This window comes from Rattus norvegicus, chromosome X (genome assembly GCF_036323735.1).
Source record: "Rattus norvegicus strain BN/NHsdMcwi chromosome X, GRCr8, whole genome shotgun sequence".
NCBI lineage: Eukaryota > Metazoa > Chordata > Mammalia > Rodentia > Muridae > Rattus > Rattus norvegicus.
Window position 1 is genome coordinate 54777965 of NC_086039.1, and position 26790 is coordinate 54804754.

The 26790-nt window shown below is 42.1% G+C and overlaps 1 protein-coding gene and 1 pseudogene across 3 annotated transcripts; one reads left to right on the forward strand and one right to left on the reverse strand.

Annotated features, from left to right (window-relative positions):
• Positions 1-353: 353 nt before the first annotated feature.
• On the reverse strand, positions 354-6076 carry Mageb2 (MAGE family member B2). 3 transcript variants are annotated; one of them, XM_063280373.1, is made up of 4 exons: positions 5858-6076; positions 5303-5408; positions 4703-4771; positions 354-2343 (listed from the first exon to the last, which is right to left on the reverse strand). In XM_063280373.1, the coding sequence occupies exon 4, from the start codon at positions 2280-2282 to the stop codon at positions 870-872; it is 1413 nt and encodes a 470-aa protein (XP_063136443.1). In that variant the 5' UTR covers positions 2283-2343; positions 4703-4771; positions 5303-5408; positions 5858-6076; the 3' UTR covers positions 354-869. The 3 variants fall into 3 exon arrangements, with proteins under 3 accessions (XP_063136443.1, XP_038956259.1, XP_063136444.1); XM_039100331.2 differs by having other exon boundaries at positions 5303-5420; XM_063280374.1 differs by lacking the exon at positions 5858-6076 and having other exon boundaries at positions 5303-5440.
• A 6410-nt stretch (positions 6077-12486) lies between these two features.
• Positions 12487-19459, forward strand: Pck2-ps1 (phosphoenolpyruvate carboxykinase 2 (mitochondrial), pseudogene 1; annotated as a pseudogene).
• Positions 19460-26790: the final 7331 nt, after the last annotated feature.

Sequence of the window (26790 nt, forward strand, 5' to 3'; positions counted from 1 at the left end):
AGGTTGGAGGGGGCTGGAAGGAAGGAATGGAGTGGAATCTGCAAGCAGGATGTATTATATAAGAATAAAAATCAGAATTAAAAAAATGAGCTTTAAAGAAATAACCTGTAATGTCCCAAACCCCAAAGTACCTTACCTTGAGAATTTAAAAGACACTTTACCACCTCTCATCTTGACTGTCCCACTGTCCTGTCTTTGTTCTATGTGAGTGTCCTACACCATTTTGTATGATTTCTCTTAGACTCTAAAACCTATGGATAGGAGAACGGGTCTCTTGAACTTGTCACTATTATCAGACTTTTCCAAGAGCAGATAACCAGTTAATGAGAACAAATGATATAGTGAGCAAAGAATAAAATTTTTTTGCATTTTTATTCAGCTAACAACAGAGTAGACTTCTTCAAACTTTACCAAACAGTGAAATATAAACAAAAGTGAATAAGGGAAAATGGCAGTTTACACATTTTGCTTTGTTTTCCTCTATTTTAAGAACAAATTACCCTCTCACATGTTTCAAAGAAAAACTCCATTACAGAGTAATAGGTGCTTAGTCATCAACTTAAAAGATGTGAGGGTTTTTACAATGTAAAAGAGAATATCAAAATTCTTATACTTAAAATCTTACAGCAACAAATAATATGATATAGGCAATTATACCTATGAGTTCTGAACCTATATAAGGATTCCAAAAAAGAGAAATACTTAAAAATACTAAGGTATAACGAAAGTATAGTAAGATGTTTATTATGAACTTGTATTATGAACTATCAGCCTCTCACTACTTTTAAGGTGGAAAACCCTGTTCCAAACCTAAAGATGTATCTGCCTCTAATCTCTCTAGGAATAAGAGGAGTTCGGCAGGTAAGACTTTATTTAGACTTTGCCTTATCTTTGCAAGAGGCATCAACGTGTTTGGCTTTAGACTTTGCTTTATCTTTGGAAGAGGCATCAACATGTTTGGCTTTAGACTTTGCTTTATCTTTGGAAGAGGAGTCAACAAGTTTGACTTTAGACTGAGCCTCACCTTTGTGAGAGGAGTCGACAGGCCTGACTTTAGACTGAGCCTCATCTTTGCAAGAGGAATTAACAGGCCTGACTTTAGACTGAGCCTCATCTTTGCAAGAGGAATTAACAGGCCTGACTTTAGACTCAGCATCATCTTTGCAAGAGGAATTAACAGGCCTGACTTTAGACTCAGCATCATCTTTGCAAGAGGAATTAACAGGCCTGACTTTAGACTCAGCCTCATCTTTGGCACTAGTGCCAGGACTGCCTACAGCTTCAGCTTGGGCTCTCTCTTCCTGATCTCTCAAAGCCTCTTGATAATGAGTTGGGAAGGCCTGAGGAACGGTCTCATTGACCTTGGCTAAAAACTCCAGGACTTTCATCTTGGTAGTTTCAGCATAGGCTCGGGGACCCCAAAGGAACTCAAAGGATGGAGGATTACTATTGGCCTCCTTTTGGTATACCAAATACTTCTCCTTAACCAAATCTCTGGTAATGAGCTTCCGGGGCTCCCCAAAGATTATGTGCACCTTTCCATCATGAATTCCCAAAATATTCAGGAATTCCCAGATATCTGCCTCAGAAGCACGATTGCCATTTAAGAAGATCACACCCAGCAGAGGCATTAAAAGCCCATTCTGGGGAAATGGCAGGCTAGTGGTCAGAGTACCACCCACATTGGGATCTAACTTACTGACAAGGGTGTAGTAGCCACCATTGGGCTTAATTTCCTTCACCTCAAGACCAAAAACTAGCTGAATGCGCTCAGAGGCTTTCTTGAGGATGTCAGGCAACTGCTCCTTGAACCTTTTGTTGATAACTTTCAGCATTTCTCCCTTATTGGCTGGCTGTTTCATTTTGTACTTACAGAGCAGGTACTGCATGAGGATACCTGTTTTCCTTGTTAAAAGATCATTCTGTGGGTTCTCAATGAAGCTTGGGACCCTAGTACAACTAGTGCTTTCCTCCCTTGGGCCTTTGGTACTTTTACGAGATCTTCTGTAGGGACCAACTTTCCTAACAGTAGTGGTGGGTGCCTGACCCTGAGATTTAGACTTCTGAGGGAAGCCAGCAGTAGAGGTGGTAAGTGCCTTGCTCTGAGGGAAGCCAGCAGTAGAGGTGCTTGCAACAGCATCTCCAGAATCATGATCAGAGCAGGAGGACGACTCTCCTTTCTCTGCTGCCTTGGCTTGAGCATTCTTGAGCCCCTGGGCCTCATCTTGGACTTGGCGGCGCTTCTCACGAGCACGAGCCTTACTCTTATGTCCCCTGGGCATGATGTCTGTGTTTAGAAACAGCAGATAGGACTGTGACCTGGAAATCAAGTACTTTGGTGACCTGGAGGAAGGATAATGAGATCCTGTAAGTATTTTCAGGAGGATCATATAGCACGTTGGCTTTTAACAACCTGCCTATACTCTACTGGTTCCTGTACCAACATATGAACACTAATCTAGGAATCCATGTGGCTCGTCATAATTAGTCTCAGCAAACAGTAAACAAAGTTATAATGTGTTCAGGCTGCTGCCAGCCAGGCTCAGCTAGAGCTGGCTTAGTGATAGCAATGGCTGGTAGTTTCCTCTCAGTCCTCAATGATACTTTTGGCAGGTTCTAGAACCTCTTTCCTGTGCTACTTAACAGCTAAAAGCTCAATTACCACTCCCCGGTGACCATGAAAAGAAAATGCAGGAAGATTTCCCTCCCACTGCTCCTATAAGGAGGCATTGCTAACAGCTCCATGGGGATCTCTTATTTCTTTCCAGTCCCCTTAACTCACTAAGAATTCTCATTTTGTCTTCACCTTAGGATCAAGAACCCTCCTTTCTCTCACACACAGGATCTTATTTCACTTAGGATACAAAGAAATTGACATCTCAGCTGACAAACTGTGCTCTGAGGCTCCAAGGGTCCAGTACCAACAAGACAGCACCAGACTACTGTTTCCTTATACTAGGGTTGAGGAAGAAGTACCTTCAGTCCTTACCTACTATTTATACATTAAATCCTGAAGTGCCTTGGACTGGCTCCCCTCTCTACATTTAAACCTCACTGACATCTAACAGAGGGTTATGAGTGTGCCTCTGTATAACCATATTTTCCAGAAGCCCAAAGATGTAGCTGGTAAGTTAAGGCTCTATCATGTTTGGGCTTCATTCATGATCTTCACTCCAAGTCTTCAATTTGAGTCTTAAGAAGACCTAAATTCAACCTTACTAATGCCTCAGGCTAACAACCCCATTTTTCTGTTAGTCTTGGGGTGAAACTAGGAACTTCTGTGTCTGAGGGCTTGTGGGGATGACATAATGAGGGACTCTGTGAGACCTCTTCCAATACAGGGTATTGAGTACCCTGAATTCCTCACAAGTATCCTAAAATCTCCCCTACTGACCTGATGCCTTTAAATCGCTATTTTTACCTCCCTCAGAACCCTGTGACAAAAGATAATATGAGCTGTATCCAGCCATCTGTATCCTCTATGGGACCCTACTGTTAGGAGGTCATGAGTCTCTTTAGCTCTCATTCAAGCAAGGTATAAGCTCACTTCTCAGCGCACCTGATTCCTCCAGCCTTACTGAAAAGCCTTTATTTTTCTTACTCTCCAGGGATGGATGTAAGAAGGCAATATATCTCCTAAGTTCTACTTGGAGGTTCCTAATATACAAAGGCAAAGGGCTGTGGATTTTACTTTCTTACTAGATAGATACTTGACTTAGTCCTCCCCTACTCTCCTCCTTGTCTTTTCTTACTGCGTATCTACTCATAATAAAGGCTTCCATGTTCCTGAGACACTCTAAAAAAATTCTAAGCAGGTGTGTAGTCTCATCAGCTTGCTGTAGTCTCCCAAGGATGACTGATTAATCAGGGGAAAAAAGAATGTGTGCTATCTTACTATGTGGTGAGTGGATCCTACAGTTGTCAGACTCTTTCCATTGGCTCCTGGAACTAACTGGGAATTCTCTACCTGTTAAAGTGAGGTCACCCACTCACCATCCTTATGTGCTTTAGACAAGATAATGAGACCTATGTTACCATATCCACACCGTGTATGACTCACAGGTAGGCATAAGGATTTATGTGGCAGAGGTGCCTCTTCATACCTATACCAAATTAATTCTTGTTAGGAACCAGTTCTCCTAATAATTCTGACTGGGTACGCTCCAATTAAATCAAATATTAATATCTGAGACCCTCCCTGAATAAAATTAGGTGGTATCTAACCCTGAGCATGCTAACCCTGGATTTTCAAAGCTGGACCTGCAAAATATGTCCTTAAGACTACAGCTCGCAGCTGAGCCACTAAAGCTCTCTCCATTATATACTGAGAAGAGAAGAGACAGGCCTGTGAGATGGCTCAGTCGGTAAGCCTAATAGAACCCAAAGTTGATCCCTGGAACCCACATGGTAGAAAAAGCAGACTGGCTCCTGAAAGTTGTCCTATCATCCCCACACTCACGTACCAACACATAAACAAACACACACACACACACACACACACACACACACACACACACATGTAAAGAAAATAATTATTGCAAATGGGCCAGTGAGATGGCTCAGCGTGATAACCTAAGTTTTGTTCCTGGAACTCATATGTGCAGTGTGCAACAGGTGTGCATACACACACGCACACGCGCGCACACGTGCACACACACACAAATGCAAAAATATTTTGAAATTAAGTATTTAACAGACTCACCTTTCTACACTCAGGCACTTTCCTTTGACTTCACCTTCTGGAATTCTGGTCTCTGCTGTCCAATATGAGCTGTGAGCAGAAATGGGACACTTAGACCTGTGTTGGAATCTAGTTCTCAAGCTCTACATAGAACTAGTATGATTCAGGATTCCCCCCTCCACTGAAGTGAGTCTCCAAGTTTCAAACCCAAGTCAACATCTTTATAGGGAAGCATGTACTACATCTGACTACCTTACTGAAGATTCCCAAACCGAGCAACAGGAGCTTTTGTGTGCTTCCATATTTTGACTATTGGCCTACCCACTGGCACTTTAGACCACTTCTGCCTGGCCATAGCAGCTCAAGCCTTTAATCTTAGCCCTCTGGAGGCAGACACAGGAGGATTTCTGCGGGCTCAAGCTCATCCTGGTATACATAGTAAGTTCCAGGCCAGCCAGAGCTACTAAACTAAACTAAACTAAACCAAAAACAAATAAGACAACTTTTTAAACCCCCCAAACAAACAAAACTATTAAAGAAACAACAAAAACCTCGCCTATTCAGCAGCCCCTCCCCCTTTGGGATCGGAGCTTTTCTTCTTTAGAAAAATTAAATATTTACCTTGGGGGAGTCAAGAGGCTTGTGTACCCTGGTCCACACGTGTGTTAGTCGGAGAACAGAGTCGGTTTTCTCCTTCCACCCTGCGTGCGGAGATGGGTCCTCGAGCCTACAGGAAAAGCTGCTGAGTTGTTTAGCCATCCGGTCTTTCCTGGGCACACGGGGGTCGGGGTGGGGGTGGGGGCGTGGGAAGCAGAATATGAGAGGGTGTGTGTGGACGTGGGGGTGGAGGGGCGAGGGCTGTAGGGAAATGTGTGGGTGTGTGGTGGCATGGGGGACCTGCGGGTATCGGTGGGGGACGCGGGGATGTGGGGGGCTGAGGACCTCTCTACTCTCTGAGACCTTCTTACTGGAAATGCTCCCACTCGGTCCAGTTCAGCTCTGGCCCAGGTCCTCCCCAGGCTGACTGCTGTGACCAAGGCTATGGAGTAGGTTTTCCAGACAACGGTTAAGAGCGAGGGATAAAGGAAGACAGAAAAACCAACAAGAGTTAGGAAAGAACATTTTCTGGGCTCTACTCTCTCGTAGGTGATGGGTTAGTTGCTTCAGGGACCTTACCTTGATTCTTAAAAGAAATCCCCCCTCAGCAGACCAGGCAGCATGCTTCCAGCAGCGGCAGCAGCAGTAGGAGCTTCTCCTCGTGCAGTCTGTCCGAGATCCTCGCCTTCGCCTTCCCAAACGGAAATGAGAAAGAACTAGATCCGGCGATGTTTGCCTGGGGTCTCCTAGAGCTTACGGCAGGGGTGCGGTGCTCAGGGACCACATTGCTTTGGAAACAGCATTCCTAGAGTATCGCACGATAAACAAAAGAGCTTGAAATGTATTCACCCAAGTCTCTCAACATCCAGACCAAGCCCAAATAAATCTTCCACAGCCCCCACATAGGCAATGGAGCCAACTCTCAGGAAATGCCCTCTGCAGGAACCCGTGGGCATGGCAGCAGCACAAAAACTCGGAACTCCTTCGCTTGGTGAATAGGCCCTGAGAATGGCTTGTACAGATCCTCTCCCGTATTCAGATTTTTCAGATTTTCTCCGAAATTCTTCCTTGCTTGAATTAGGGCTCTACCTACTAGAAATCACTACTTTTCTTTCGGAGATATTTCAGGCCAACATAGGATTACCTGAGTCTAATAATTACGAATGGGAAATCGAAAATCGGATGGAGATTTGTTGTGTGACTCACCCCCCCCCCCAACACACGCACACAATTTTTTTTAGCACAACCTCATAACACTTAAAGTCTTTATATTCTTATTAGGTGCCAGGATTTCTCTTTTAGTAAAATTTAAGGATGCTCCCATTACACTGTGATCTCACTTCCCTGAAATTTTCTAGGAAGAAATCAGCTTAATGTATCATTCTACCCGGGACTTCCTAGAGAATACAGAACTGAACATTTTGTAGTATCTACCTGAGGAAGCCCTTCTCGAATGCGCACTACATGTAGTTCACAGTCATGCTGACTCAAACAAATGCCCTGTTTTGAGGCTTCTCTGCCTTTCATATTAACATCGTTTCTCCCTAAGAGTTCTAAGTTAAAAGAGGGGATGATTCAGAGTCCTTTTGTTCACTTCAAGAATGGATAACAAGGACACAGCACCGTAGGATCCTATAGTGTTCCATGTGTCTTTCTAATAGTCCTCATTTATGCTTATCACATTTTTAAATACTTATTTACAGGATAGTTTCTTTTCCTAGTTATTTTATTTTTTTACATCCCAAATGTTGCTCCCCCTCCAGTCCTCCTTCCCAAAGTCCTCCACCCTATTCCTCCTCTCTTTCACCTCTGAGATGGCACTTCCCCTACCCGGGGTATTTACCTTCCCTGGGTCATCAACTCTCTACAGGATCGGGTGCAGCCTCTTCCACTGATGTCAAACAAGGCAATCCTCTGTTACATATGTGCCAAAATCCTTAAACCAGACCGTGTATGTCCTTTGGTTGGTGGCTAAGTCTTTGAGTGATCCCAGGAGTTCAGTTAGTTGACATTGTTGGTCTTCCTATGGGGTTGCCAACCCCCTTAGCTCCTTCTATCCTTCCCCTAACTCTGCCATAGGGGTCACTGCCCTCAGCCCAATGATTGGCTGTGGGTATCTATTGGTAGAGCCACTCGAAAGACAGCTATGCTAGGATCCTATCTACAAGCACAGCTTAGCATCACTAATAGTGTCAGGATTTGCTTTTCACCCATGAGATGGATTCCAAGTTGGTGGTCGGTTCTTCCTTCAATATCTGCCCCATTCTTTTTTAGTCCTAGCATTTCTTTTAGAAAGGAGCAATTCTTGTTAAAAATATTTAAAGGTGGGTTGATGCCCCCATCCCTCCACTGGGGCCAAAACCATACAGTAAAAAAAGAAAGCATCTTCAACAAATGGTGCTGGTCTAACGGGAAGTCTGCCTGTAGAAGAATGCAAATTGATCCATATTTATCACCCTACACAAATCTCAAGTTCAAATGGATCATGGACCTCAATATAAAATCAGATACATTGAAACTAACAGAAGAGAATGTGGGGAAAAGCCTCAAAACATTTGCACAGGGGAAATTTTCCTGAACAGAACACCAATGGCTCTAAGATCAACAATTGATAAATGATGTCTCTTGAAACTAAAAAGCTTCTGTAAGGCAAAGAATAGGGTCAAGATACATATGAGGAAAACATCTTCACCTGCTCTATATCCCAATCGACGGCTAATATCCAAAACTCAAGATGATAAAAAAAAAACAATATAACCTAATTAACAACTGGGGAACAGAGCTAAACAGAGAATTCTCAACAAAGGAATATTGAATGGCAGCAAAGCACTTAAGAAATGTTCAACATCCTTAGTCATCAGGGAAATGCAAATCAAAACGACCCTGAGTGACCTCAGTTAAAATGCCCAACAGTGGAGAAATGAAATTTGACCACCTCCTTAGCTTATCACATTTTATAAACTATCGCCTTTCTTAAGGTTCTAAATGATTCATATATTGTGGTATGACTGTCGCCTCAATCCTCATTAACCTTGACAGTTGTCTATTGTTTAAAGGCTTTGAGGGAAATTACATATACCTGAAAAAACTTGACCAGTTAGCTGATTGCAAACCTTCAAGAGAAGAAATCCCTTTCCCAGGAATGTGAAATTGAGAGATTTCAATAAAAGACAGCACATATAGTGACTTAATTGATAAGTTCATCCTTTTCTTCCCCAGTAACTTCTAAATGATAGCACCAACCGATATTAAAAACACCTTTAGGTTCTAGAGAGATGGCTCAATAGTATGTTCAAGACCACTTGTTCTTCCATCAGATCTTAGTTTGCTCTCCAGTAACTACCTAGTAGCTCAAGACAACTTGAAACTCCGTGTGTGTGTGTGTGTGTGTGTGTGTGTGTGTGTGTACATGCAAACAAAATACCCATACACATAAAGTAAAAATAAGTAAAATCTCTAAAAAAATTATAAACCCTGTCTTAAAGCTGATATGACAACAATCTGAAAACTGGTAAAAGTGAATTGAAATGGAAGAAAAGTGGTGTTAAAATATATTAACCTAATATTCTTGGCCAGCTACCAATGAATCTTTGTAACAATATGATGAACTGCTTGTTCGTAACACTATATTCTATTGGTTTTATTTTTTATTTTGGTACTAACTGATATTTTATAATACAATAAGATGTTTTTGCTTACTTTTTCTTCATGTTTTTCTGTGTACTTGGGCTCTAAATAAAATATTTTTAGGACAGGAATCTCAAGATAACTGTTGTCATATGAGAGAACCACTGATCATTTAAATATTTTTGTCAATCAGAAGGATCCTTCTTTTGTGTTTGTTGTTGTTTATATTCTTTTTTTAATATTATTTTTATTTTCATTTCAAATGTTATCCCCTTTCCTGGTTTCCCATTCATAAACCCCCTATAACATCTCCCTTCCCCTGCTTCTATGAGGGTACTCCCTCCCCCAACTACCCGCTCACCCCTTCCTGCCTCCCTCCCCTGAATTTCCCTACACTGGGGGTCCAGCCTTGGCAGGACCAAGGGTTTCTCATCCCATTGGTGCCCAACAAGGCCATCCTCTGCTACATACACAGCTGGAGCCATGGGTCTGTCCATGTGTACTCTTTGGATGGTGGTTTAATCCCTAGGAGCTCTGGTTGGTTGGAATGGTTGTTCTTATGGGGTTGCAAGACCCTTCAGTTCCTTCAATCCTTTCTCTAATTCCTCCATTAGGGACCCTGTTCTCAGTTCAATGATTGGCTGTCAGCACCTGCCTCTGCATTTGTTAGGCTCTGGAAGAGCCTCTCCAGAGACAGCTATATCAGGCTCTTGTCAGCATGCACTTCTTGGCATCAGCAATATTGTTTGGGTTTGGTGGATACATACATACATACATATATATATATATATATATATATATATATATATATATATATATATATATATATATGGGCTGAATCCCCAGGTGGGGCAAGTTCTGGATGGCTATTCCTTTAGTCTCTGCTCCAAACTTTGTCTCCATATCTCCTCCTATGAATATTTTTGTTCCCCCTTTTAAGTAGAACTGAAGCATCTGCACTTTGGCTATCCAGAAGGATCCTTCTAAAACACTTCCTTTCTTCACAGAAGGATATAGCCAGATGATATTCTGAGCCTTGGGTCTTTAGAGTCCTTATTATCTCTTTTTCTCTTTTATTCATTTTTCTCAGGTTTTTACATTTTTATTGATTAGATTTTGTGCTCTAATTCAGAAATTTTATTACAGTCTTTTTAGTCATCTGAATTCTATTTTGGGATAGTAGGGGAAAGCAAATTATGGTTCAGTTCATGGTCAACATCAGTTTGGGATAAATTGGAATGAAGTGGGCTCTTAGAGTTCTTGAGACCAAGAATTTAGGCCCAACTTATTCATTTAGCAGATGGGTGAGCTTGGGTACATTACCTCAGGCAATGTATTTGCAAGATCAAGTCACATGATCTATCTTATAAGATTAGTAGTGTTCCATTAGTGTATGCAAAGTACCTGGTCCCGTGCCTGTAGTGAACTGAGATTTTAGGACATGTCTACCATTACTACCATTATTATGGTTGTTTAAACCACAGAGGATATCATTCTAAACTGATGATTTTTTAACTTAGAAGATGACAAAAGCTTTAATACTCTAGGACATGAAACAGCAAATCAACTCAAAACACTACTTACAAAGAAAATTTAAGAACCATTTCCCTCATTAAATCCCATTTTCAATCAAGGTGTCTTTACAAGATAAATTTTCTAGGATTATATTTAAAGACCGAATCTGACTTTCTACCACAATGAGCCAACCTTCTGGGATTGCAATATGGTGTTGTAATCTGTTAGCATTGTGGGCCACATTGGGAGACATCCTGGGGTCCATGCAACCCTTTCGGAACAGTTTGAGTACACCTAAAGTGTTCTTATTTTCATTTATTTAAACATTATTCAAAAACTCCATATCTGCTTTGCTTGTATACACACACACTCACACACACACGCGCACACACGCACGCATGTATGCACTCATTCATGCATGCCTGCAAACACACACATGCACACAGGCAAGCATGCATGCTACACAAGCATGCACAGGTATGCATGCATGTGTAAACACGCACAGACATATGCATAGCACGTAAGTACACGTAGGCAAGTATGCAAGCTTGCAACACTATAAGTATAACACTGTAAGTAACTATAAGTATGCACGCACGCATAAGTACGCATACACACACGGACGCATAAGTACGCACGCACACACGCAGACGTAAGTACGCACGCACACATGCCCGAGTAAGTACACATGCACGTATAAGTACGCACAAACGTATAAGTACGCACAAACGCATAAGTACACATACACTCACTGACGCGTAAGTACGCACGGACGCACAGACGCGTAAGTACAAACGCATGTATAAGTACGCACACACGCATCAGTACGCATACACGCACGGACGCGGAAGTACGCACACACACAATGACGCGGAAGTACGCACGCACGCATGCAAGCGTAAGTACGCACGCACGCACAGACACGCAAGTATGCACGCACGCATGCACGCGTAAGTACGCACTCACGCACGCGTAGGTACGCACGTACGGACGCGTAAGTACGCACGCACACACGCCCGCATAAGTACGCATGCACGTATAACTACGCACAAATGCATAAGTACGCATACACGCACAGACACGCAAGTACGCACGCACGCGTAAGTACGCACTCACGCACGCGTAGGTACGCACGCGCACACGCGTAAGTACGCATGCACGCACGGACGCGTAAATACGCACGCACGCACACGTAAGTACGCACTCACGCACGCGTAAGTACGCACGCACGTATAAGTACGCACACACGCATAAGTACGCACAAACGCACACACGCATAAGTACGCATGCACGCACGGACGCGTAAATACGCACGCACGCACGCGTAAGTACGCACTCACGCACGTGTAAGTACGCACGCACGTATAAGTACGCACACACGCATAAGTACGCATACACGCACAGACACGTAAGTACGCACGCACGCACAGACACGCAAGTACGCACGCACGCGTAAGTACGCACGCACGCACGTATAAGTACGCACACACGCATCAATACGCATACACGCACGGACGCGGAAGTACGCACACACACAATGACGCGGAAGTACGCACGCACGCATGCAAGCGTAAGTACGCACGCACGCACAGACACGCAAGTATGCACGCATGCGTAAGTACGCACTCACGCACGCGTAGGTACGCACGCGCACACGCGTAAGTACGCACGCACGTATAAGTACGCATACACGCACACACGCATAAGTACGCATGCACGCACGGACGCGTAAATACGTACGCACACATGCGTAAGTACGCACTCACGCACGCGTAAGTACGCACGCACGTTTAAGTACGCACACACGCATAAGTACGCATACACGCACGGATGCGGAAGTACGCACACACGCAATGACGCGGAAGTACGCACGCACGCATGCAAGCGTAAGTACGCACAAACGCACGCACGCATAAGTACGCACGCTCGCACGCGTAGGTACGCATGCACACACGCTCGCGTAAGTACACACGAACACACGCACACATAAGTACGCATGCACGTCTGCGTAAGTACACACACATGCATGTTCGTGTAAGTATGCACGCACGCACGCCCGCGTAAGTATGCACGCACAGGTAAGTATGCACACATGCATATGCACGTATGCACGAATGCACGCACGGAGCCGTATGCATGCACACACGCATAGCTGTGCAATCATGCATGCACACAACACGTGTAAGCACGCATGCATGTGTATGCGTGTATGCATGTATGCGTGCATGGAGGTGTATGCACGCACACAGCACGCATGAACGCACACATGCATATGCATATATACATGTTTAAGTATGCAGGCACATGTACACATGTAGGCACATAAGTGTATGCATGTATGCATGCATGCAAATGCTCATAAGCAGGCGTGCATACACAAACATAAAAATTTAAATATCCCTTTAGTGGAATGGGTTTCTTGTTCATAAGAAAAAGTGTTGTCCTATAGCCTTTGAATTTCTAACCTCACAGAGAGCATTTTCTCTGTGTGCCCCAGATGGAAATTCTATGTTCTGTGCCTAGAATCTCAGCTCCAAACATCTGTCTACATTCTCATCTAACTGCCATGCAGTTAACTTAAAATTACCTGTCACCAAGGGATTTGCAGGTGTTCAATGTTAATATAACTTCATTCAGAAGAGTTTATACTAGGTGTCCTCATTTGGAGCCCCACATATTTTATCCTCTTCTTTAGCTTCTCTTAGAAAGTATCTGACCACCTTCCTTTCATTATAGATTCTCTGAGTGGCTCTCTGTGTGTCTGTGTCTCTGTGTCTGACTCTCTGTGTGTCTCTATCTTTGTCTGTCACATCTTTGTGTGTGTGTGTGTGTGTGTGTGTGTGTGTGTGTGTGTGTGTGCATGTTCAGATGTGAGTATGTATCAAGGCACATACACTTCATGTATGTAGATGCCAGTGGTCAGCCTCAAGTGTCAATCTTTGGTCACTGTCAAACTTGATTTTTTTAAGACAGGGTCTTTCACTGGCCTGGAGTTCACTGTGAGTCACTGGCCAGTGGGTGTTAGAGCACTGTCTTTACTTCTCCAGTACTGACATTACAGGTGGGCATCCAGACACCAAATTTTTATGTAGGTTCTATGAATGAAACACCAAATTTCAAATATGCAATAAGTCAAATTTATTACTTTTTCTTACATTCCTAAAACAGCCAACACAATCTACATACATGTACTTAGTTTCATAGAAAAAAAAGACTAAAAGTAATAAAAACAAAAAGCCATAATTTTACTACCATTTTTATATTACTTATGCCTCATGTTATCCTTAACTTTATTGAAGGACAGGTTTCATTTTTTTTGACAAAATCATTATTTTGACACCACATTTCTTTTTTGGATTACATATATTAAATATGTTTGAATTGTTTTATACAATATCATATTTCTTACTCTTCAACATGATAGATTCTAATAAATGTGTTATCGGTGCCATTCATAAGCTGGAACTGTGAAAATATACTGTCAACTAAAATAAAGAGCACTTAACATTAGATAAAACCCTAAATATCCGATTCACTTATATTTCACACAAACACAAACCCATTATAGACTTTGTTTTCACCAGCTTCACTTGGGTCTCTCACTAGTTACAAGCTTAGCTGCTTTCATTTTCCAAACCTGAATACCTTGCTCCATATTTCATGGGAACTGGAAGGATCCCCCAGCCGTTAGAGCGGAATGACACTGGTTCTGGCAGAAGTGAGACGCTCAGCTTAATGTCTGGCTCAGATTTCTTTCCATCATCTTATGAAGTCTCTTCATCTTGTGAGATGGATAGAACCAGAGAATGGTATTCTTGAACTTGTTCAATACCTCTTGAACTTTAATCTTGCTGTTTTCAGTGTGTGAGCTAAGGGATTCCACAGGATTGAGAGAATTGAGGCTCACTGCTTGGGAACTCTTGCTACTCTTGCTGTTTATACCACTGAATCTTGTATGATGAGCTTTCAGGATTCCTCAAAGATTCCTGGCTTCCTCCTATCATAGAACTCCATTATAAGAATTCTTGAAAGTCCTCCTCGGAGACACTGTTGTCATTTAAAACAACACACACAGAAGTATCAGAAATCCATTCATTTCTGTGTGCATGTGCATGTTTGTATATATGTGCAAGTATATATGAGTTTGCGCATGCATTTGTATATTCCCCTATGAATGTAGAGGCCACTTGTTAACCTTAAGTATGATTCCTGGGAGCTGTTCATCTTATTTTTGTGAGAAAGGATTTATCATTAAAACTGAAAAAAATATACAAGAGTAAAACTATGTGAGCCCCCTGAAATAATAGATGACAATATTTTGCTATATATACTTTGTAAAGTCTAGTATTTACACTAAATGATAGTTTTAGTATTTGCAATTTATACTGTATATCCACACACAGGATATCTCATTTATTTCTTATAATGTTTTTTGACACGTAACTTTCTTTTTCTCACTTTATGGCTAATTGACTCATATACTAAAAGGAATCTTGGCCCTTTGGATTACTTAATTCTATCTATTCTTCTTCCCTAGATTGACTATTATGTAATGTAGGAATCTGGTCTGTCTGATATAAATAAAGTATCCAATTAAAAGAGAGAAAGAAGGGTGTGCCACATAAGCAGGCCTAGCTGGACAACGGGCCCTAGGGCAGGATCCTTATGTCTTTGCATTCTCACTGCTAACATTACAAGTACATGTCACTGTATCTGTTTTTTAAAAATCATGGGTCCAGAGAATCAAACACAGGCCACCCTGCCTGCATTGCAAGAACTTTACTTTGCCACTTACCCCCACACCTACACACACACACACACACACACACACACACACACACACACACCTCATGCTTGAGAAAGCCTAAGCCACTGATAAGACTCTCATAACCAATAAAGTCCAGTTTAGTGACAAGTATTCAGGAAGGAGATGACTTCCTTATTAACGACCAAATATTAGTCATATGTTCTCAAATGTTCTACTATGAGTCTTAGAGTCATGTTCACTGTGACTCAGATATGATTGAAAAATATTTACCAAACATTCATATACTGAAAGTTTGTCCCCAATATGGCATCCTTAAGGTGGTGGAACCTTTAAGAAATTAGATCCAGCACAAAATAATTCAGTCATTGGTGAATTACCTTCACAGGGGACAAATGATGCACATGGTTTGAATTAGCTTTTGTGTAAGTAGACTATAAAATGAGGTAATCTCCTCACCTACACTCTTGCCTTTTTTTTTTACTTTGATAATTCCCTTTCCATTTTTTCTTCATATTGTAATTTAGCCATGGTACCCTTCCAAAATGCTGGAGTAAATGTTATATTTACCACCTATCTTTTCTTTATAAGGTACTTAGGTTCAGGTACTTATTTGCTGAAATTCTCTATCACTGATGATTTTATAATTAGCATTTTTATTTTATATTTGCATGGCAGACACTTTATAAATATTCTTGCTTTCCTACCTAGAAAGACCTTTGTGTGAGTTGTCAGTGAAAGTTGGAGCCTTAGAGGAACTCACATTTTCACCGTGTTGGCTCTTGACACATTCATCAAATCCTGGACATGAAGCATCTGAAGCAATCGTGATAGTGAGTGGAGCTTTAAGAGGATCCTTGAAATGCAATCACTAAATATACTCTGGAAACATCAACTGAAGTAGGAGAATGAAAGAAGTGTTATGTGGCAGCTGTGTTCCTCAGTGCCTATGTCAGGACCAATCTGGCTATGGAGCAGCCTGCCTTGCCAAGGAGGAAAGTAGAATATTTGGGAGATCAAAGCACCTAGATGCAGTTTGACAGTGGAGGTTAACTCTATACCAGTAATCTTAATGCCATGGCCATAATCCAGGGTAATTCTTGTTTTCCTTCAGTTCTTATGGTTCAATTTTTCCCAAATTCATTTTTATTACTAATTGATTATGTACATTCCAAATGTTGCCCCTCCCAGTCCCCTCCAATCTTGCTGTTTAGATGTCTTAGGGTATCCATGGCTTGCTGTGGTAGGAGAGCTAGGTTCTTATGGTGCCAAACTGCATCAACATCTGCTGATTATGTTCTTGCACTTGCCCTTTGCCATTTGGTTATCTATGATATTAACTGAACTGGGTGTCTAGGATTGGAGCTGACCTCCTTGGAGTCAGGTTGAACTGTGCATTCAGGTTAGAGCAGGCCTCCTGGGTGCCTGGTTAGCCACCTTGGGAGACTGGCAGGGTTATAGGGTCAGGTAGCAGGCATGCTAATCTGCCACAGGTACAAGTAGAGGTGCAGACCTACAGAGTAACTTTTCAACAAAGTAGTTAGGATCGGTGATGGCCTGGGATGGCCTGGGTAGGCATTGACCCTTCCACCTGTTATCACCAAAACCTCCTGGATGTGAAAGCCCTACAAACATGGTGACAAAGAGATCTGTAACCCTTGCATCCTGGTTTCCATTGTCAACCCAGCCTGGGCAGCCTCAGAGAATGTCTCTATCAATGTCATCATATTTGGAGGTTGTAGATCCAAAAGGTGTATGATGCTTGGTGTATGATGCCTTCAACTAGAATCATGGGATGTCTGTGGATAGCTCCATGTCATCAAAGTCCACTGCAGCTGCTGAACAGAAATAAGACATCAATTTGCCATGTGGCTTTTTTCTGGTTAAACTTTGGACACTACCTGAAATACTGACTGAGCACAGAGAGACCCAAAGGAAGCTGGTTCTTCCTTTTCAACTGGTTCCTGTAAGATGAAGCGGACAGATTCGTATGACCAGACTTTGGGGATAATGCTCTTAACATAGTGTATATTTGTAACTTATTAGAGGGAAAAGACAGTGTTCAAGAGACACCTATTTGGCTAGTACCAAAGGAAGGAGTCCTGGATCTCAGTGCCCTCAGAGTCATGGACACCATTAAACTATTCTCCATCCCAAGGTCTTCTGGGTAAAGGAGATTTTTGATATCCAAGCTTCTTGACAGAGCAGGTCCACTAGGGCCTGCCTAAGGAGCTCAGGACCCTGGAGTGACAGGTGCAGGATGAAAACTGAGGCCCTAGACTAGCAAGAGCAAAACATCCTCAGCTGGAGTTATGAAACTTCCAGGATTGTAGAAAATATGAGCAACTCGAGTTTAACTAATAGGTGAGTGCCAGAAGTCTAGGCCATGGACTTCCTGCCATGCTCTATGATAAGTGATGCTGTCTTCATTTCCCATTTCTCTTTGTAGGCTTTCTTCTAATACAAGTCTCAACACTGGTCCATAGAGTAGGAACATCTGCAAGAAGGCATTACTCTTCTTATCCTTGAAAACATAACCTGGAGTGACAATACACAACTTTAATCCCAGCACTCTGGAGGTAGAGGCTGGCTAATCTCTGGGAGTTTTAGACTGGCCTTCCTGGTGTACATAGGTCTAACAGGACCATTTTATGAGACCCTATATCAAAACAAATAAAGCAGGGAACAGATTACATGCTGCTCAGTACAGAGGGTTAGGAGTATTTGTTTCATGCACACATGCAGGAGCTTCATTCTCCTTTGAGGTTGTCTCCATGTTGATTCTCCTCTTAGTGCCGTTACCCTCCCACCTGACTGGAACCAAGAGTTATAAAACACTTATGAAAGCATATTCAGTTTTAAAACAGCTGAAATCTTTCTTTCTTTCTTTCTTTCTTTCTTTCTTTTCTTTTCTTTTCTTTTCTTTTCTTTCTCCTCCTCCTTCTCCTCCTCTTCCTCCTCCTCCCCCCCCTCCTCCTCCTCCTCCTCCTCCTCCTCTAGCTGGCTTCAAACTCACACTGTGTGGCAAAAGTAAACTTGAACTTCAGACCTTCCTTTCTCTACATTCTGAAAATCATGTGACACCATAGCCAGCTGGACAACAAACACTTCTATAGCATCATTTGTGTTCTAGGCACTGCTCTAAGCATATTATGGCAAGCCATTTTAGGAAAGTACCATTTTACAGATCAAGAAACAAAGTAGGATTAAGCATAATGGCACATGTCTTGAAATCCTAGCATCATTAGAAATCTCAGAGCAAGAAGACTGCATACATAATGAGACCCTGTCTATAAAGAAAGAAAAACACAAAGACGTGAACTTCACAGGGGAATGTGGTGGGAAGTGTCTAGGGAAATTGGAGAGGGAAAGTGGATCTCATCAAAAGATACTGTATACCCATATGAAATTGTCAAAGAATACATAAAACTATGGAATATTTTTAAAGTAAAAAAGAAAAAAAAAAGAAAAGAGCATGCGATTTAACTACATTGATAGAAAACAATGAGGTTATGTGAGCCACTGCATCAGGAGTTAGGAATCTTTTAGGAAGATTCTCCTGCAGGTTTCATGGTAAATAAGCATTGTTCTAGGGATCCAACTGATCTCTTTGTCTTATTCAGTTTGTATGCTGATAACACAGTAAAGCAATGTATCTTTCCACAACCTAAAACCCAATACTGTACCTATATTTAACTTGAGAGACAACAGGACACAGTCTCTGTTGAAGAGTGCAGATGTTTCTTTTAAGTTTGACTTCAATATTTTCATGTTGACTCTTGACAGTTTTGGGTCCTCCTCTTTTTATGGGTTGTTTATTTAGTTAAGATGAGTCTCAATGGGTAGCTCAATTTGGCCTCAAATTTGCAGATATCCTACTTTAGCCTCCCAAATGCTGGGATTACAGGTGTATGCTACTATGCCTGGCTCTGAAGTTCATACTTGAAAGTTCCTTAGAAAATTCCTGATTTCAGTGGTGGAGAGTTTGCTTAGTGTATTGGGCTTTAGGGTGATTCCTCACTGTTGCTAACTAACAACAACAAAACCATGTAAAGTGCTCTGATAGATAAAAATCTTACAAGATACGTTAAACTCAGAAAGACAAGCACTAAATATTTCCTTTCATCAAAAAAAAAAGTCCTAGACTAAAAAGAGAAGACATGAAAGTAAAAAGGGAAATATTGCGGGCAAAAGCGATCATTAGGATGTTGAGTGAGATAAGAACAGATGAATGCAGGACACATATGATTGATACATATTTAAGACATGTATAAAATATTATGTTAAAATTTTTATTATGTACAAGGCTATGTACTACTAATAAGGAGTAAATAAAAGGAATATCATTCTCACTTTCTCTCTCAGAGAAAAGAAGCTTTCTGGGACCCATACAAGGAAGTGCAAGGGTGAATTATTCAACCATCCCTGCCAAGGAACATGCAGTGATGATAGCTCAGTAGACCCTGCCTGTCTTGAGCTCCTCAGGCCCTAAGACCTAAACCCAGTGTCCTCATCTAAGCCCCAGCAGGGCCATGGTCCTTCTTGTTCACTGATGACTGCACATTAAGACTAATGGTCTCATTTCCTTTAGACCAGAGGCAAAACACAGTGGGCATCCATGAACCGAATGATTTATTTGCCTTCATAGAATTAAAACACATCCCTTCCCTAGCGAAGATATCATGAAGAGAATGAAAAGACACCTCACAAACTTGGAAAAATAAAATGTTGGTAAAGACCTAGCTGATAGAGGGATGTTTCAAAATATTCAAGAGTATCTACAACTCAATGATAAATACAAAATTTAATATAAAAATGGAGAAAATATCTGAAAATATGCTATGCCAAAAGATACAGACTATAAATATGTATGTCCTGGGATCACATGCCCTAGGCAAATGCAAACTAAAATAAAAATGCAATACCACTCCACATAGAAGAGCCCAAATCCAAAACATTCTTGACAGAACATCTTGGTGGTAAGCAGAAGTTTCTGAGGATGCTAGAAAATGCCAGTAACAGCTCTGCTCTGAAAATATCCCCCAAAACAGAAAGGTAGGAAAAAGTAGGAGTTGGGGACAACTTGGAAACAATGGATTTCAGCTTGGGTTTAGTGGTGTTTCTCACAACATGGACATGGCCCTTTTCATTTTGAGACGTGCTAACTACTCAGAGACAAAAATCAAGAATGTGAACTGAAGTGTAAGTGATGCAGGCACCTAAACATTGTGCAATGAAAGCCTAGATCCATCCCTGGTGAGTATGGAAAATAAGACAATAGGTATGGAAAACGATTTGGACATTTCCTACAAAATCATACAGACTTTTACCATACAGTACAGTCATTATGCTACTTGATATTTACCCTAATAAGTAAAAACCTTAATATCGATGCAATAATCTACACAAAAATGATTTATGAAAAATTTTATTTGTACTTGCCCAAACTGGTAGCAATCATGATGTTTCTCAGTTTGTGATCAGATAGATAACTGGTGGTACATTTGAATTGTGCCAGTAAAAAATAGAGACCCGTCCTCTAGTTGTGATCTTCCTACTTCAAATGAACATAACTTGAACAAATATTGTATGTTAAAGGCTCCACAAACTGACTTTTCTTCAAAAAATGCATGAGTTATTATGCCATGAAAAGATACAAGAGAACTTTATGTACATAATACTTAGTGAAAGAAATCTATATGGAGAGGATTCATGGTAAATATTCTATTCAAGATTCCAGGTTAAGGCAAAACTGTCGAGACGGTCAAATGTCAGCAGTAACTAGCTGTCAGTGAAGTGTGACATGGACATAGAGGACAAGAGTGATTTTCAGTGAAGAGGTGCTTCAAAGGTGAGTATAACTTATGCATTTATCAAAACCCCACATAATGTACAACACCACAATTTAAGTATAACATAAACTATGAAATTTAGAATCTGATACCATGATATGCAAATACATAGTTACTAATGTATAAGAAATGTACCACTATACAATGAGATGCTGATAGCAGGGAGGTTGTACACATCTGGGAACTCAAGTTGCATAGGAAACCTCTACGTAAAGTCACTTCTTTAAAACCATATGAAAGCTTCTGCCTTGTTCTTTCCTTAATTTAAGGACTGAATACAAGAGACCAAGGGGCCAGACCATTTGTTTTCTCATGTATTCATGTATAAGTTGTGATCTCAGTTCTCATTCACTGTACTTTATTGATGTCTATCAGGATCTGAGACTTCCTATTTCTTGACCTAAAGTCTTTTCTATATAAAAAAATCTAAGTAACAAGAAGGGCCCTAAGGGTGTGGTGCTTGAATTTCAATGAGACGGAGAACTAGATTACACATGGGGGGAGTAGTGGGAATGGGGGGATGGTAACAGGAGGAATAAGGTGGGAGAGAATATATATATACATATATATATAGACATATATATATATAGAGAGAGAGAGAGACAGACAAACAGACAGACAGAGAGACAGAAAGAGATACAGAGAGTACTCAGAGACAACTGGATTGGGAGGTGGCTTCTCTGTGATGAGCTAGAAACACAGGACAATGGAAACTCCTAGGAATGTATGAGTGTGACCTGAGCTAAGACTCCCAGTAATGGGGCATATGGAGCTCGAACCTACCATCTCCTTCAACCAGGCAAGACTTCCAATAGCCAGACTGGAACCAGTCCAGCCACAAAATCTCTGACCTACAATTTGTCCTACCTGTGAAATGTGCAGGGTTAAGAAATTGAGAGAATTGCCAACTAATGACTGGTGCACCTTGAGACCTATTGCATGAGAGGGTACCTACCTCTTACACTATTAATGATATACTGCTATACGTGAAGACAGAAGACTAGTGTAACTGTCATCTGAGAGGCTTCACCTAGAAGCTGATCAAAACAGATGCAGAGACCCACAGATAAACATTAGTAGGAGCTTGCGGAACCCTGTGGAAGTTGGGAGGAAGGAATGAAGGATGCAGAGGGGTCAAGGACACCACAAGAAAACCTACAGAGTCAACTAACCTGGGCCCATGGGTGCTCATAGAGACTGAACTCGTAACTAGAAAGCATGTTTGGGACTGGCCTAGGCCCCCTACCCATATGTAACAATTGAGTAGCTTTGTCTTCATGTGAGACTCCTAACAGAAGGAGCAGGGGCTGTCTCAAACTACATTGCCTGCCTTTGCATCCCTTTCTCCTAATTGGGCTGCTTTATCTTTCCACAAATATCCTTCATTTCTAATATGTGGGAGACAAGAGTTGAAAAGACAGCTCAGTTATCAAAGTGTATACTTTAAAACTTTGAACCTGAGTTCAGTTCCCAGAAGCTAAGTGTGATATGTTCTTGTAATCCTAGTGCTGGGCTGACAGACATAAGCAGATCCTAGGGGCTTGCTGGCCAAGTGCTAGGCCAGGAAAAAGCCCTGAGGACAAAATTGTAGATGGTTCCTGACAACAAACAACAACTACAGTTGACTTCAGACCTCCTCACATATTGGACACCACTCTCGGAAGTGTCAGATTGCTGTTTTGTGTTGGATTTCTCACTGGCAGTCCTAACTCAGATTCTAACTCATAGTAGGACCTTCCTTCTTCTAAGCAGCATGTGAAGTCAGTTTTGTCTTACATTTATGCCTGAAATCTCTAATGTCTGACAGAGAATTCTATAAGAGTCTCACTGAAAGAGGATTTATAGCTTTAGCACTATTCAGAGTATTTATTTATACCTATCATACCTAGAAAATTCTCTGTCTCAAGGCCTGAGACCAAGATCTTCATTTTCCAGAAACTTCCAAAGGAGAAATTAACCCCAGTCAGTGGAGGCTGCCAGTGAACTCTGTGACCTGACCACAGTGACAAGATACTATGGACCACTTAGCTCTGGGTGAGTGTTTCTGGGGTTCAACTTCCTCATCAGGGTCTTCAGTTTCTTACAGACTACCTCTACTTATGTGAGGCAATCCTCCTTCAGGTAAGGCAGACTATGAGAACCTTTAGTAATTATTAAGGTAGGAGAATCTCTGGCTGATGTCCCTGCCTGACATACCCTATATCTGTCCACTTATAGGAATCTCATTCATTTTATTCAGATTCCTGGATCACAGATTCACTGGGAAACACTAAAGTATATGACCAATTTCTCTATACTATAGGAAAATCCTAACATAAGGTCAGATAATGCTTTAGAAAAGCACAGGATTATTCTATGTTTTTCATTAAAAGTCAAATTTAGACTCATATATTTACAATGAAAAGGTTATAATTTTCTAAAAAGAAATTGTGCAGAATGATGGAATATGAACACATTAACTTTTGAATTTATCTGATTTGCATACATAATCACCATTTTACCAATATTTTCTCTCTTTCCTTCATTCTTTCCTCTGCCTCTCAAACATTTTATTGTTCTAGTTATGGCTTTCAATCTAGTGGATTAGACATAAAATCTCTCTTAAAAAAATCATCATCAGGCTGGAGAAATGGCTCAGCGGTTAAGAGCACTGACTGCTCTTCCAGAGGTCCAGAGTTCAATTCCCAGCAAACACATGGTGGCTCACAACCATCTGTAATGGGATCCAATGCTCTCTTCTGGAGTGTCTGAAGAGAGTGGCAGTGTACTCACATAAAACAAACAAACAAACAAATAAATCTTCTTTTTAATAAAATTCAGGATCGTTTGGCAGAGTCTAGCCGAGTGGTCTGCCCTTATCCTTTTCCCAATGCCCAGGATAGCCTGGGTCCCACACCAAGTTTCTTGGCCTAGTCTGGTCACTCTTGCCTGAACTGTATGTCTCCAAAGTCTCCACTTGTGCCAAGATCTACTTTGATTGTCCCAAGCCTACAGGGTCCCCCGATGCCACATGTAATCTCCAGGGCAAACCATATTCTGAATAGCTTTTTCCAGGGCCCAGGACCTGACCTACCTACTCCCAATCTAAAGGCCCCGTTCAAGGCTTATCTTATTTATTAACATAGCCATATCCTGCACATCATTCACCAGAATCTTGTGGGGCAAGTGGACCATGCCAGAAGACAGAAGAACTGGTAATGTTGAGCAGGACCAAACCTGGGGAAATCTTAGAATTGAGAACAGAAGGCATGGAGCCAGCTCCCTGCCAAGCCCTACTTGTTCTAGAACACACAGCCATAACACCTCGCTGAGAAGGCTATGACAACCAGTCATGTAGAACAACACCTGAAATCTTTCCCCATATAAATAGAGCATCCCAGACATCTCAGACTGAGCCAATGGGAAATTTGCCCCTGGATCCCACACTACTCCTCAATATTTATAAGTTCCCTATCCAAATGGAATAAAGTGCCCGAGTTATTTCACCAGGAGTCATCTGAGAGTGGTATTTCATTGAGCTATAACACCTTTGCGAAGAGTTTTCTTTCCTGAAGAATTCATTGCTGGGCCTTGGATCTATCCAGCAAGCCTGGCTTATGTCCTGCTGCCCCTGCTGCAGCTACCAGCTGTCTGCAGCTGCCCATGGTCATTTTCTGTTGATTGTCGTTATTTCCAAGCACCTGCTTGCCTAGCAATTCCAGCTGTGGTTCTCAGCTGCTTGCTGCTGCACAGCCTGCCATCACTGCTGCCACTGCCACTGGCACGGCTATAGTAGTGGAGAGCCCCCAGATACCTGCCTTGCATAGGCTTTCCTTTGGAGCTCTGTAGCACTTTGGCAGTCCTGGCCAGACCAAAGTCCCACAGAACCTTTTGTTCAGGCCAGCCCAGAGATCTTTGGATTTATCTTTTCTGGTTTCTCTAAAAATGACCCCAGGAGACTCCTATCATGGACTGAGTTCTGCCTCCCCTGGGTGGCCATAAAACTCCCAGCAGCAGAGAGGCAGAGAGAGAGCCTGACAGGTCAGGTGCCTTGTCCAGCATACCCTCTCCAATGCCTACGTCTAATACCAAACTCCAGGCTTGGACTATAACACATATAATGCATGGCAGTTCAGAACCTATGTTCACCTGACTCAATTCTATCTACATTACATGTAACATTTTGGCCTAGTGTGGTCAATACACATGGTGTTCTGCCCCAGCCTACTTTCTCCATACCAGACACAAAAGTAACAAAAGAAATCCAAATGCCCAGATTTCATCACAAAAATAGAAACAAAATAAAAGATCAAGGAAGCATCTACCTCAAAAAAATCCACCAATCACAAAGAAATATTCACCAGTGAAATTTACCGAGATGAACACCACAGAATTTAAAAGGTCATGAACATCATCAGTGGATTCGAAGACTTTAAAGAAATCACAAACAACCCGCGGATCCCGGCCCGCAGCAGCTCTCTGCTCCCAGACCCGGTGAGAGAGAGACCCAACCGCCTGGTCAGGTGGGCACTCCTGAGGCTGCAGAGCAGAAGAGACCACCAACACTGCTCACCCCTGCCCACATCCCTGGCCCAAGAGGAAACTGTATAAGGCCTCTGGGCTCCCGTGGGGAGGGCCCAGGAGCGGCAGGACCCCTGCTAGAGACACCGCCGGACCCTGAAGGAAACAGACCGGATAAACAGTTCTCTGCACCCAAATCCCGTGGGAGGGAGAGCTAAACCTTCAGTGAGGCAGACAAGCCTGGGAAACCAGAAGAGACTGCTCCCTGCACACACATCTCGGACGCCAGAGGAAAAAGCCAAAGACCATCTGGAACCCTGGTGCACTGAAGCTCCCAGAAGGGGCGGCACAGGTCTTCCTGGTTGCTGCCACTGCAGAGAGCCCCTGGGCAGCACCCCACGAGCGAACCTGAGCCTCGGGACCACAGGTAAGACCAAATTTTCTGCTGCAAGAAAGCTGCCCGGTGAACTCAAGACACAGGCCCACAGGAACAGCTGAAGACCTGTAGAGAGGAAAAACTACATGCCCGAAAGCAGAACACTCTGTCCCCAAAACTGACTGAAAGAGAGGAAAACAGGTCTACAGCACTCCTGACACACAGGCTTATAGGACAGTCTAGCCACTGTCAGAAATAGCAGAACAAAGTAACACTAGAGGTAATCTGATGGCGAGAGGCAAGCGGAGGAACCCAAGCAACAGAAACCAAGACTACATGCCATCATCGGAGCCCAATTCTCCCACCAAAACAAACATGGAATATCCAAACACACCAGAAAAGCAAGATCTAGTTTCAAAATCATATTTGATCATGATGCTGGAGGACTTCAAGAAAGACATGAACACACTTAGGGAAACACAGGAAAACATTAATAAACAAGTAGAAGCCTACAGAGAGGAATCGCAAAAATCCCTGAAAGAATTCCAGGAAAACACAATCAAACAGTTGAAGGAATTAAAAATGGAAATAGAAGCAATCAAGAAAGAACACATGGAAGCAACCCTGGATATAGAAAACCAAAAGAAGAGACAAGGAGCTGTAGATACAAGCTTCACCAACAGAATACAAGAGATGGAAGAGAGAATCTCAGGAGCAGAAGATTCCATAGAAATCATTTACTCAACTGTCAAAGATAATGTAAAGCGGAAAAAGCTACTGGTCCAAAACATACAGGAAATCCAGGACTCAATGAGAAGATCAAACCTAAGGATAATAGGTATAGAAGAGTGTGAAGACTCCCAGCTCAAAGGACCAG